Source organism: Colobus angolensis, unplaced genomic scaffold (genome assembly GCF_000951035.1).
Source record: "Colobus angolensis palliatus isolate OR3802 unplaced genomic scaffold, Cang.pa_1.0 Scaffold19, whole genome shotgun sequence".
NCBI lineage: Eukaryota > Metazoa > Chordata > Mammalia > Primates > Cercopithecidae > Colobus > Colobus angolensis.
In genome coordinates this window covers 4,498,987-4,512,795 of record NW_012115043.1, presented here as the reverse complement: position 1 = coordinate 4,512,795, position 13,809 = coordinate 4,498,987, and the positions used below count along the sequence as shown (strand labels likewise).

The 13,809-nt window shown below is 50.0% G+C and overlaps 1 protein-coding gene across 1 annotated transcript in view; it reads left to right on the top strand.

Annotated features, from left to right (window-relative positions):
- The first annotated feature begins 12,593 nt into the window (after positions 1-12,593).
- The window catches only part of SMAD6 (SMAD family member 6), an 84,139-nt gene continuing 82,923 nt past the window's right edge, over positions 12,594-13,809 (top strand). The window contains exon 1 of the mRNA XM_011940558.1: positions 12,594-13,807. Within this exon, the coding sequence (XP_011795948.1) occupies positions 13,645-13,807 (163 nt within the window). The 5' untranslated portion in view covers positions 12,594-13,644. The remainder of the gene's footprint in view (positions 13,808-13,809) is intronic.

The following is a 13,809-nucleotide window of genomic DNA, read 5'->3' as shown; positions in this document are numbered from 1 at the left end:
TTCTTTCTTTCTTTCTTTCTTTCTTTCTTTCTTTTCTTCTTCACGAGTCTCGCTCTGTGGCCCGGCTGGAGTGCAGTGGCGCAATCTCCACTCACTGCAAGCTCTGCCTCCCAGGTTCACGCCATTCTCCTGCCTCAGCCTCCTGAATAGCTGCGACTATAGGCGCCCACCACCACGCCCAGCTAATTTTTTGTATTTTTAGTAGAGACGGGGGTTTCACCGTTTTAGCCAAGATGGTCTTGATCCCCTGACTTCGTGATCCACCCACCTCGGCCTCCCAAAGTGCTGGGATTATAGGCGTGAGCCACCGCACCTGGTCGGCTTAATACCTTTCTAGTACTCAGTGTCAGTTACCATTCATCTTTGGGCTTATGTTGGCATTTTTTTTTTTTTTAAGTGAAACTAAGAGGAGAAAGAAATATTTCCTATTCTTATGTCTCTGTTAAAAATCAAAAGAGCAAAGGATATACCAAGAGAGTCATATATTTCAGGAAAAGCAAAAAAGGAAGCATATTTCTTTGGGGAGGGGAAAAATATTCCTAGCTGTGTATCATGCAAATAAGGTGTGTTGAAAACATGCAACTTATCACATTATCGTGAAATGACTGACTTGCTTTACTGACCACTCTGGCCTGGCAGGCATTTTACTGGGTGGGTAGCTCTCTGGAAAGACAGGGGGCCTCAGCCTCCCTGGCTCTGCACAGTGCATCCCTCTTTCTGGGAGGAGGACAGCCCTGTTTTGTCCAACCCCTCCTACCCCTCATTTGGAATTATCTCACCCTTCTTTGTATTCAGGGCTTATTTTGAGCAAGTTCAAAACTGCCTTGCAAAGTTCAAGATCATTATGGCAGGCAAAAATGCAGTGAAATAGCACACCACTGTCAGTTAATTACTAAAATCCTTTAATAGCTGACATTATTATAAATTATATACCCATGATGACAGGGACAATTGAGCTCTCTGTTTTTCTTGCCCTGCATTGGAACCCCAAACAATGCTGTCTTGTTGGGGAGAATGACCTGGATGCACTTGCAGGCAAGTTGGGAGTTTACATGGGCTACCTTTGCTGACCACACAGGCCCTGGTCCTCTGAGGACACCCTGCTCCTGGGTGGGGATGAGGCAGTTGCCTGACAAGGCCCCAGAACCAACCCTCCCTCCATTTCCACTCCCCTTCTCCACTGCTATTGCTACAGGAGTATCTTCTTCTTGAACCTCCCAACTCCCTCTGCTCTGCTCCCTGTTTTTCTGCCCATCTAGGCCCAGCTCAAAGAGCCCCTCTTCCAGGCAGCCTCTCCTTATTCTCCCTCCCAAAGCTGCAGACTCATGGTAGGTAGATTCTCTTTTGTCTTTTGTGTCAGGTGTGTAAAGCATACATCTTAAATGTAAACCTTGATGATTTTTTACATACGTATATACAGTTTAACCTTTTTCCAGATCGAAATGTATATACGATTTAACCTTTTTCCAGATCGAAATGTATATACAATTTAACCTTTTTCCAGATCAAAATATATATACAATTTAACCTTTTTCCAGATTGAAATGTACATCCTTTCTTAACTCAAAAATGTTACTGCGTGTAAGAATCCCCTCAGGAGCAGGTAAAAAATGCAGCCTCTGGCCTAACCCAGAGATGCTGATTGAGTGGGCCTGGGATGGCCTAGGAGTCAACAGGTTAGCTATACCTAGGCCTTCAGGTAGAGCCGCCTGTGGTCCACCCTTGCAGAAACTCACCCAATGCTTCCTGGGATAAGTCCTGTGTCTTCTTAGTTACTCCCCTGTTGGGGAGTGGGGCATGCTCTGGTCCCTTTTATCCGGGGGCCCAGAAAGGTTTTGGGTTGAAAGCAGCAACCGCAGGGGTGGATCCAGGCTGGATGCAGCCTGAAACTGCATTTTGGGAAGTCGTCTTTAAGAAAATAATACTTTGTTGGGCACAGGGTCTTGTAAGGGCTTCCTACAACTGATGTTTGCCCACTTTCAATCCGCTCAGGCAGCCGCCAATAATTCATGGTCTTAGAAGTTGTTGAGGTAAGAAGTTGTTTACCAGACAAGACAGATCCACTCCCCAGCTCACCCCTTCCATCCACAGGTATAGCCATGGAGATCTTGGGCCCTGCCCCATACTAGAATGACCTCGGGGAGCTAAAAAAGCAAAAATAACCAACACACTTGGGCCCCACACCAAATATTCTGATAAATTGGTTTGGGATGGGGATTGGGCTTTAGTAGTTTTTTAAAACTCTCAGGTGACTCTAATACACAGCCAAAACTGAGACCCGCTGAGCAGAGACTTGATTCTGAATTTTAATCTTTCCTTATCTGCTCCAGACTCATACTAAGAGAATGCCAAGTGAATGCACCTCCCACCACTACCTTCCACCTCTCCCTCTGCAGGGGCTGGGACTCCTGGCTGTGGTCAGTGTTCTCAACACCAACCATGTACCTGGCCCACCTCCAGTGCACCCCTTCCATTTTGGGGACAAATCAACCAGTAGTAATGGGCGTTATTAAGCATCATACATTATTTCTAATCCTCAAGGCAACCCTGCATTTTAGCAGGGAGGACAGTGAGCTCAAGAAGCCTTAGTGATTGCTTTACAGTGGTCCAGAGGATAAGTGCTGGAGCTGGGATCAAATCCAGGTCTTCATGGCTCCGAAGCCAATGTATATTTCCCTGAGCCAGGCTGCTCCTAGAAGCAGTGCCTGTTTACTAAATACAATTGCCCAAGGTACAGGCCCAGGGCTGGCTTTTCCATTAGGTACAGCAGGTCCAGGGCCTAGGGCCCATGATATCTTAGGGGGCCTATAAAATGTTTTAATTTTAATTGTATTTAAAGCAATAATAATGGTAATAATAAATATATAACAACTAATCCAGCCTGGATTTCATTTGTCTTGATGCCAATACACCAGTGAAATATATTTTTTAAACATAGTATGGCAGAAGGGGCCTGTGAAGCCCACGGAGGTCATAATACCCTGGAGGGCACCGCTGACTACGTCCTTCAGCTCCTTCCAGAGCATGGCTCAGGCTAGTGGGAATTAAGCAAGGAATGTTTATTACACACTTTCTGTATGCCTCATTCTGGGAAGTAAATAAGAGCATAAAGCCTGCCCTGGTCTGCCTAGGAAGAGGAGATGTACACACAGGAAACTAAAAGCAAGACAAGACAGGATGCACGTTCTGACTGTCGGCAGTTCTTACTCAGATCTCTTCTTGTTTTGGTCGTTTCATTTGTCAGTTAGTCAGCGTTCTGCTTTGCAGGCTACTGAATTGTTTTATGTACTTAATGATTTAATCAACAATTATTTTGTTGATTTCTTCCTTTCTTCAACAAATATTTATTATTTTAATAATAGATTTATTATTTTAAAATACTTGTGTGTGTGTGTGTGTGTGTGTGTGTGTTTGAGGTTTGAGACAGGGTCTCACTATGTTGCCAGGCTGGAGCGCAGTGGTTCTTCATAGGCATGGTCAGAGCACATTTTGGCCTCAAACTCCTGGCTTTAAGCAATCCTCATGCCTCAGCCTCCCGAGTAGCTGGGATTACCACTGTACCTGGCTCTGATTTAACTGTTTTTGAATGGGTAATTTAGCTCATGGTGCAAAAATTCAGGAGGTACGGAAGGATAGATACCAAGAAGGCTGGGGGCAGGAGAGAGAGAGGTCTCTTTTGTACTGAATCTTTGGTCTCTCTTATATTTTGTACCAAGTTCAAGTATTACCTATTTATTAGAATAAAAATAAGCAAGCAAACAAAAAACCAGATGGGTATGGGTTGAAGAGTTTATTCACCCAGCTTTCCAGTCTTCTGGTTTCCTTCCCCAGAAGCAACCATTTATACCAGCTTATCATGTATCTTTCCAACATTTCTGTGTGTACAAGCCTATATGCTTTTAAACATTTCAAGCAAATTGTAGCACACTGTATACATGGTTGTTAGTTAATGTCTTGATTTTTTTTTTTTTTTTTTCCGAGAAGGAGTTTCACTCTTGTCACCCAGGCTGGAGTGCAATGGTGTGATCTTGGCTCACTGTAACCTCTGCCTCCTGGGTTCAAGTGATTCTCCTGTCTCAGCCTCCCAAGTAGCTGGGATTATAGGCATGCGCCACCACACCCGGCTAATTTTTGTATTTTTGGTAGAGATGGGGTTTCACCATGTTGGCCAGGCTAATCTCGAACTCCTGATCTCAGGTGATCTGCCCGCCTCAACCTCCCACAGTGCTGGGATTACAGGCATGAGACACTGCACCCGGCCTGTGCTGATCTTTTTATACAGGCCCTCCCCCCTTCTTCTTCAACAGTTGGGTGATATACCTTAATTTCTTTAACTACTGCTAATTTCTTTATCTTGTATTGATAAAGTTAAGGTTGTTTCCAATCTCTTTCTTTTTGCTATAAAGTAACCTTATGGAGCCAAACTCCCCGCTTTCAGTTATACAATACATGACCATATACAGGTATCATTTCACTCATATGCAAGCACATCTCTATCGTATATGTATAAACTGGAATTGCAGGGTCAACATATGGGCATTGCTGTGGGGGAGGGGGGAATTGGTACAATTTCTTTGGAGTACCCAGTTTAACTTTTGCTATCTATCAAAAGTTAAGATCTGTCTCCTCTCCCTAAAACAGAGCACCTCCTGGGTGCTGGGTTAGGGGTACAGAGATGAGGACTCAGGCTTTACTCTTGAGGGTCTCTCCAATGTGGACAAATCATCTCCAGCCCTAGGAAGTAGGAATGTAAAATGCCAGGGCAGTGCAAGGAAGATAACCTTGGGCTAGTCACTGGGGAGAAAGGGGGAAAAAAATTTGCCCAGAGGAAAGGGAGAAAGGACATTCCAGGCAGATGGACCAGCAAGTGCAAAGTTTGGGATATTAGAGAGCAGGTGGGGCACTTTGGGGTGTTCCAGAGAGCAGCCCTCACTTGCTCAGGATTCATGTAGTAGAGTGGCGGGGAGATGGAGTGGGACCTACTGCTAACAGGGCTGGGAGGTTACTCTTTAGCTTGTTAGCCACAGGGATCCACTAAAGCATTCTCCATCAGGAAGTCTGATAGTCAGAGAGGACTGCTAGAAGGCTCTCTCTGGCCATGTTATAAAAGAGTGATTGAACGCAGACATGTTTTCAAATAAACTCCTAGTACCTGAAGGGCAGGGCTCCCTGCACTAACTACCTTTGGCCCATAGTAAGTGCCCAGTAGAAATGCTCTGTTGAATTATAGCCGAGCACCAAAATGTGACACATCTCTGGTTATCATTCTCAACTGAGGGCTTCTACAATCCCCCGAAGGTTAGAAAAGCGAACGTACTCCAGGAGGGTGAGGTCAGGTCTGTGATCAGTCCGGGTTCAGGGTCTGATGCTGCTCACAGTGACCATGACATGCTTCAGAAGTCTCCCATCTCTGTTCAGAACTCATGAGAACTGTGCATTCTATTCCCTGATATATCTGGGTTAGCTTGAACATTAAAGATCAAATATACTACAAATGTAATATAAAAAATAAATTTCCGGGTTGGGCTTGGTGGTTCACGCCTGTAATCCCAACACTTTGGAAGGCCAAGGCCAGTGGTTCACCTGAGGTCAGGAGTTCGAGATCAGCCTGGCCAACATGGCAAAACCCCGTCTCTACTAAAAATACAAAAAATTAGCTGGGCATGGTGGGGGCACCTGTAATCCCAGTTACTCAAGAGGCTGAGGCAGGAGAATCGCTTGAACCCAGAAGGCGGATGTTGCAGTGAGCTGAGATCACGCCATTCCACTCCAACCTGAGCGACAAGAGTGAAACTCCGTATCAAAAATAAAATAAAATAAAATAAAATAAAACAAATAAATTTCCCCAACATCTGTGAATGAAGTAAGCTCTCCAAAAAAATCCCTTGATTCCAAAAGGCCCCACATTAGCCCATTTTGAGGAGGATGGATTTAGGTAATGCAGGCTGACAGTCCTCACCCTGGCCTCTGTACAACTGCCTCCATCCCTTTTAACAACCATGAAACTCACTGCACTTTGCTCATTCATGCCTCCATCCATCCATTCATTCATTCATCCATGCAACATTTTTGAAGGCTGACAATGCCCAGGACATTGCTCTCCCCTGTGGGTACACAAGGAGCAGAATAACAGTGGCAGCTCTAAATCCTTTGTACATATTATCTCAGTCAACTCTCACAATGACCATATGAGGTAATAACCTTATTAATCAGCTTATTGAGCTGCTGAGCCCTACAGTGTGCCAGAACTTTATTCATTTAACTCCCACCCTGGTCAAGTTGGTACACTTTACAGGTGAGGGAATTGAGGGTCACAGAGGTTAAATAGTTTGCAGGGTTGCTATTAGTTCAGAGGCTTAACTTGGTAATGACTGACTCCATGCTCATTTCAGTAATAAAAACTACTTTTGATTGAGCCCTTACTAGATGCCAGACACTGTGCTAAGCATTTTGATCTTCAAAACAACCTCCTTATATTATTATTACTATTACCAGCAAACGATTAAGCATCAATGACATGAGTATACTGTTCAGATGTTCTTTTATACTTTCAGAGATGTGACAGCAAATCATGCTGGCTCTATCTTTAGGATATATAAAATTTCTAGGATCCGCCGGGCGCGGTGGCTCAAGCCTGTAATCCCAGCACTTTGGGAGGCCGAGACGGGCGGATCACGAGGTCAGGAGATCGAGACCATCCTGGCTAACACGGTGAAACCCCGTCTCTACTAAAAAATAAAAAAAACTAGCCGGACGAGGTGGCGGGCGCCTGTAGTCCCAGCGGGAGGCTGAGGCAGGAGAATGGCGTAAACCCAGGCCCGGTGCCTGTAGTCCCAGCGGGAGGCTGAGGCAGGAGAATGGCGTAAACCCAGGAGGCGGAGCTTGCAGTGAGCTGAGATCCGGCCACTGCACAGAGCGAGACTCCGCCTCAAAAAAAAAAAAAAAAAATGTCTAGGATCCAACTGCTGCTCCCCCACGTCAACTGCTCTCACCCTGGTCCAAGTCACCATGGCCTCTGGCCTGGACCACTGCCGCAGCCTCCTACCAGGCCCTTCTCCCACCCTGCCCTTGCAGTCAGTTCATAAGGCAGTTTAAGGGAGGCTCTTGAAACAGAAGGGAGATCCTGTTCCTTCTCTGCTCAGAACCTCCAGGGGCTCCCAAGTCACTCAGATGACAAGCCAAAGACCCAACAATAGCCTATATGAACTTACAATCTGCCCCCAATATTACTTTGATCTCATCACTTTTTTGATGGTCCTGGAATGTGCCAGGTCTGCTCCTATTTCAGGGCCCTTGTACTTGCTGTTCTCTGCGGCTGTGACATTCTTCCCCCAGACAGCATCATAGATAATTTCCTCCCCACTCTACCCCCACCAGCAATACCTAGCTCAAATGTCACCTTCTCAGGGAAGCCTTCCCTGACCACTTTCTTTAAACCACAAACTGCCATCTCTCAACATCCCTTTCTCTTCTTCTCTGCTTTATTTTTGACCTCAGCACCTTTACCTTCAATACACTGGCTACCTGGTTATTTTGTTATGATCTTCCCCTTAGACTCCTTGAGCTAGGAATGTTTGTGTTTTGCTTACTGCAGGATGGCTAGCACCTAGAGGAGGGCCTGGCACCCAGTAGGAGCATTTTCCAAGGGAGAGAGGGTCTAGAGCATTCATCAGAACTTCAGAAGGGTTGTTTACCACTGCCCACGAGTGCCCAACTCTCCCATTTGGGGCTATGTTGACCAAGCAGATTTACCCTCCAAAGGGAGAGACAATATCACTTAGCCACTAGGGCCTATAGTTAGTCTACAAAATTTGGGCCATAGGAGTTAATAAGTGGGACCCTGGTTTATCCATCAGTTTCTTATGAAGTGGGTCATGATGACTCAGCCTCCCTGCCAATCCACCTGCCTATAGCAAGAGGTGGCCCTGATCCCCTCTGCGATGTCTCTGTTCATAAGTGGTAGCCCCTAAATACTGCCTTTTCCCACCACCCAGAAGTAACCTTTCCCTTGCATAATTTTTGCTGTTTCATGCCTTGTGCCTTCCCAGTAATGTGGGACATTTCCCAAGGGGAAGGGACTGGTTTTCTTTTCTAGGACTAGGTGTTAAGAAGATGCACACACATCTCAGGCAGCTCTGGGTTCAAGTTTCAACTCTGCTACCTACTTGGTGTGTGATCTGTAAGAAATTATTTAACCTCTGTGTTTCCTCCTCTAAAAATATGGGTCTAGGAAGAATAAAACCTTCTTCACTGTGTTGTTGGGGGGATATGATGAGATACTAATGTGCTTGGCACAGGGATAAGCATGGAGTTCAGTTAAGTGGGGGATTTTATTTCAACCACCCTACAAATATTTATTGAGTGCCCACTATGTGACAGGCATTGAACTAGGGACCAGGAAGAATAAATGGGGCAAGTGCTGTCTTATGTGATTTAGCTTTTCAATGGTACAGGCAGAATGGCATCAAATGTCCTGTCTGTGACTCCACTGCCTCCACGCTGCTGTGGGTGGCCTGGGCCTGCTACTTTCACCATCTCATCCCTTGTGGAGCTTACATCCCAAAGGTAGAGGAGAACAGATAAAAGACTGTACGGTTTTGAACTGGGACAAGCCCAGTAAAGGGGAAGCATTGAGTTCTTTGGGGAAAATACTGGAATAAGAGAGTGGGGGCACATTTCAATCTGAGGGGGTCAGTTACTTGTGAGTTAATTTGTGAGTAACTCAGGTGCAGAGACCTGTGGATAAGCATCACGGACCCCACCTTCTTCCTTTCCTCTCTTTTCCCTGCATCCCTAGGGATTTGGAGCTTGCTCTCCAGTCTGGCAGTCTCGAGGGAGGGTGTTCTTGGGCTGCAGCATGGCCCTGCCTTGCTGGGCCCCGCCGTACACACCCTGTAGTGGCCACAACGCATGCCAGGCATTAGGCTGAATGCGCCCTAGGAATCCAAGGACAGGAGGACTGTCACTGCTCTTCCCATCCTGACATTATCTCCACTCAGATGCAGTGGCCCTGTAAGGAGGGCTGCTTCTAGGTCCTCTTGTCACTTAATTTTGTCAACCACCTCCAGCATGATTCTTATTTCCACTGCACAGATGAGAATCCCAAGGCTCATAGAGTTGAGGGAGGTAAGTAGGGTCAGTACTGAATTTAGGTCCACTAGACTGGTTTCCGTGAGCTTCAGGTGGCGTCGCTCCTGAGCACATCAGGAACAATGCCACATCTCCCAGTGAGCAAGAGATGATGCCAGATTTTGCCCATTACCGCCCAGCAAAGAAGGCAAGTCTCCCCAGAAAGGTCACTGCTTCAATCTCTCCTTGGTCTGAGGCTGTTGGGGCATCTCTCAGGGCATTCCCCCAGGAACTCTGCAGATTGGGATGCCATGGTACCTCAGAGAGGCATGGAGGTGGAGGTGGGGAGAAGGGAGCCCCTAGGGGTACGTACGTGCTGAGCATCTGTGGAAGCACACATGTCCCTGCCCTCAGGAGGTCCTGCAGGTTACCTGTGGGTAATCCTTCCTGCCAGCTCATTTCCTTTGCTTCCCATTACACAAGCATACCCCTTCTTCAGCCAAACTGGCTGGGTTTTAATCCGGCATCAGCCACTAACTACAAGCTTGTGCAAGTTACTTTTGGCAAGCCTTTGTGCCTCAGTGTCTTTATCTATAAAATGGCCGTAACAGACCAGGCGTGGTGGCTCATGCCTATAATGCCAACACTTTGGGAGGCCAAGGCAGGCGGATCACTTCAGGCAGGTCAGGAGTTTGAGACCAGCCTGGCCAACAGGGTAAAACCCCGTCTCTACTAAAAATGCAAAAATTAGCCAGGCATGGTGGTGCATGCCTGTAGTTTCAGTTACTTGGGGGCGCTGAGGCAGGAGAACCACTTGATCCCGGGAAGTGGAGGTTGTAGTGAGCCAAGATCGTACCACTGCACTCCAGGCTGGGGACAGAGTGAGACTCCGTCTCAAAAAACAAATAAGAAATGGTGGTAACAGGCCGGGTGTGGTGGCTCACGCTTATAATCCCAACACTTTGGGAGGCCGAGGCGGGTGGATCACTTCAGGCAGGTCAGGAGTTCGAGACCAGCCTGGCCAATGTGGTGAAACCACATCTCTACTAAAAATACAAAAATTAGCCGGGCATGGTGGTGCATGCCTGTAGTTCCAATTACTTGGGAGGCTGAGGCACGAGAATCACTTGAGCCCAGGAAGCAGAGGCTGCAGTGAGCTGAGATCACACCACCACACTCCAGTATGGGGACAGAGCAAGGCTCTGTCTCAAAAAAAAATACATTAAATAAAAAATAAAAATAAAATGGTGGTAACAACCATACCTATCCCCAAAGTGTTGTTCTGGGGCCTCAACCCCTGACACTTTTGATTCAGCGGGTGGGCCTTTGAACCACATTTTGGAAATCCCTGCCTGAAGAGTACAGTCTGGCAACACAGACCTACACACCACTTCCAGCCAGAGGATGAGCAGGCGTGCTGGTTCATGCCTCTCTGGTTTCAGCATGTTAGCATTGTCAATGCCATCCTCATTTTAGTGGCATGTTACACAAGTGAGTTCCTGTGCCTCAGTTTTCCTCATCTGTAAGTGGAGACAATAATAGTAACTATGTTAAGTCCTTATATATTAATAATAAAAGTACCTATGTTAAGTGTTGTGAGAATTAACTAAGTCCTGGAACATTGCCTTGCCCATAGTAACGACTCAATACGTATGAACTATTATTATTGTAACCCACAGTCAAAGATAATCCACAAAGAGCAGACACGGGGATAAAAGAAAATACATTGAGTTTCTCTTTGTATTTTAAGATGTATTAATTTCCCCAGGGGCGAAAAGTGACTGAAAGGGGCCACAAGACGGGCTTCTGGGGTGCAGGTCACATTGCTTTTTGGGTGCTGGTGACGTCTTGTGTGTTTGTTCACTTGTGAAAATTCATCCTGCTGTTCGCTTGAGATTTGTGCATTTAACGTGCACAATCTCCAGGGAGCTTCGTGGTTCTGTGAAGCACGAAAGGCAAGCATCCTCATCTGCGGTTTCAAACAAGAAACTGAGGCTAGGACCGATACTTTAATTTGGCCAAAGTAGTAGGAGATGGGTGTGAGGCAGTGTCTCAGCCCCATCTTTCGTTCGGGGAGCAACCGCCACTCCCAGAGAGCGCAGTGCGAACAGTACCTGGCTCCAGGTAAAGCTCAGCAAATGGTTCTGAATCCTCCTTGCAAATGCCACCCTTCCCCCAGCGCACACAGCCTCTGGACACGGCCGGGGGTGCGCACCGCCGCGCACGCCACAGACCAGCCCCACGCGTGGCTACCCTCCAGGGAGACCCGCTCGCCGGCGCCCCGCGGCCACCGCGGGAGAATGGCGCCCAGCCCCGGGCCAATGAGAGTAGCGGAATTTCTTTCATTCAGCGCGGGGCCAGGCTCCTGCCCGGAAAGGGGCGGGGCGCCGCACCGGGGGTGGGGCCGCCGAGAGCGGAGGGAGAGGGCGGTGCCGGCCCCGCGGCCTGGCCAATCGGCGCCGCGCCTGGGGGGGGAGGGGGGCCCGAGCCTTTTTTCCCCTCCGCGCGGGACCAATCCCGACTTTACAAGCTTGAACTTTTGCCACCCTCGGACTAGCTAGCGCGCCCGAGGAGGTACCCCGCCGCGCCGGCTCCAGGGGCAGGAGCGGCCTTAACCCTAACGGCGCCGGGCGTCAGGCTGCTGCCGCCGCGCCCCGGATCCCGCCCCCAACCTACCCTAATTTTCGTGTGGAAACCTCGCTAGGGAAAGCGTGATCCCTCACCTACAGCCCTCTCCGAGGTGCGGAGAGTAAACTGGAGAAGGGAGAGGAAGCACCCAGCCTGGAGGCGGCCCGGCCGGCCGGCTGCCCGCCTCGCTCCGAGGGAGGGCCGTGGCGACCGAGAGGAGCCAGCGAGTAGACACTCCCCGCCTCTACACCACCCTCTCCATCTCCCCACTCCGGGCGAGCCTGGAGCCACCGTGCGCAAAGCGCCCTAAGTTCCCTGTTTGGCCCGGCAGAGCGACCCCCGATTTTGTGCAAGGAGCGTAGAGTCCCTCGTGCAGTCACGGAAGATCCGCTACCCCAACATATCCGCCGCCCCCTGCTCCTCAGAGGCTCAACCCGGGAAGGCACACAAGCACACCCATTTTTATTAGCCTGCCCTGGGCTGGGGGTTTGGAACAACTGTAAAGTGCAAAGTGTGTTTATAAGTTTGTGCACAAGCCAGGGAGAGGCAAAGCGCCCCGTTTGCGTCCTAGTCTCAGTGGGTCCGCCGAGCCTCGCGTGCCTGCCCGTGGCTCATGTAACCCTGTGTGTGTGTGCGTGTGTGTATGTGTGTGTGTGTCCGCGCGCGCGTGTGTGCTCGCTCGCATCCGTGCCCTGGGCACAACGCGAGGCAGAAAGCGGGCCGCGGGAGCTGTCAGGCCCTGGGCGGGGGTGCCGGGGCGGTGTGGGGCGGGGGCCCAAGCTCGGCCCGCCCCGGGAGCCGGCCCCTTGGAGCCTCCGGCCCTGCAATGGGACGTGTTCTCCTTTAAGAGTTAAGAAACTTGAAACCTTGTTTGCGCAACAATCAGCGCCGCGGAGCCGCCAAAGTGTCTAGACTGGCATATGATGGGAGTCAGCCAATGACTCCGCGGCGCTCCTCCGGGGGCCCTCAGTGTGCGTTTGAGGAGAACAAAAAAGAGAGAGCGAGCGGAGCAGGGGAGCGATCGAGGGAGCCGAGCTGAGAGAAAGAGCCGCCGGGCGCTGCCTCGCCAGACCTCGCTGGGACCCCGGGGCCACCGGGAGGCACTTTTGTGGAGGGGGGAGGGGGGGCAACCTCGGCAGCGTCGGCGCACGAAGCGTCCGAGGGCAGCGTGGGGCGGGCTGCGACCTCTGCCTCGGTGGACTGCATTTTTAATTAAGGATTCCCAGCAGCTCTTTGGGATTTTTACAACTTCCACTCATGTGTTGACACCCGCGTCCAGGAGAAACTCGCTCCAAGTGCATCTAGCGCCTGGGACCTGAGACGGCGTTGGCCTTTTGTGCATGCAAATCCAGGGATTTAGGTTTTGTTTGGGATTTCCTTTTCTTTCTTTCCTTTTTTTTTTCTTTTTTCTTTTTGCAGGGAGTAAGAAGGGAGCTGGGGTTATCAACAAGCCTGCCTGTCGGATCCTGCAGGAAAAGCCCATGTAGTTAAGCGCTTTGGTTTAAAAAAAGGCAGGGTAAAGAGAGGGCTTTCCAAACACATTTGGGGGTTCGCGCGAGCGCTTTGTGCTCATGGACCAGTCGCGCAACTTTTGAAGGCTCGCCGGCCCATGTGGGGTCTTTCTGGCGGTGCGCCGCCTGCAGCCCCCTCAAAGCGCGGGGGCTGGAGTTGTTGAGCAGCCGCGACGCTGCGGTCCATGTAGCCGCTGGCCGCGCGCGGACTGCGGCTCGGCGTGCGCGTGTTCCCGGCCGTCCCGCCTCGGCGAGCTCCCTCATGTTGTCGCCCTGCGGCGCCCCTTCGACGACAGGCTGTGCACGGTCTGCACGGCGCTCCGCGGCGGAGCTTCATGTGGGGCTGCGACCCGCGCAGCCGGCGCCTCGCTGAGGGAACGGACCCCCGGTAACCGGAGACCGCCTCCCCCCCACCCCTGGCGCCAAAGGATATCGTATGTTCAGGTCCAAACGCTCGGGGCTGGTGCGGCGACTTTGGCGAAGTCGTGTGGTCCCCGACCGGGAGGAAGGCGGCAGCGGCGGCGGTGGTGGCGGCGACGAGGATGGGAGCTTGGGCAGCCGAGCTGAGCCGGCCCCGCGGGCAAGAGAGGGCGGAGGCTGC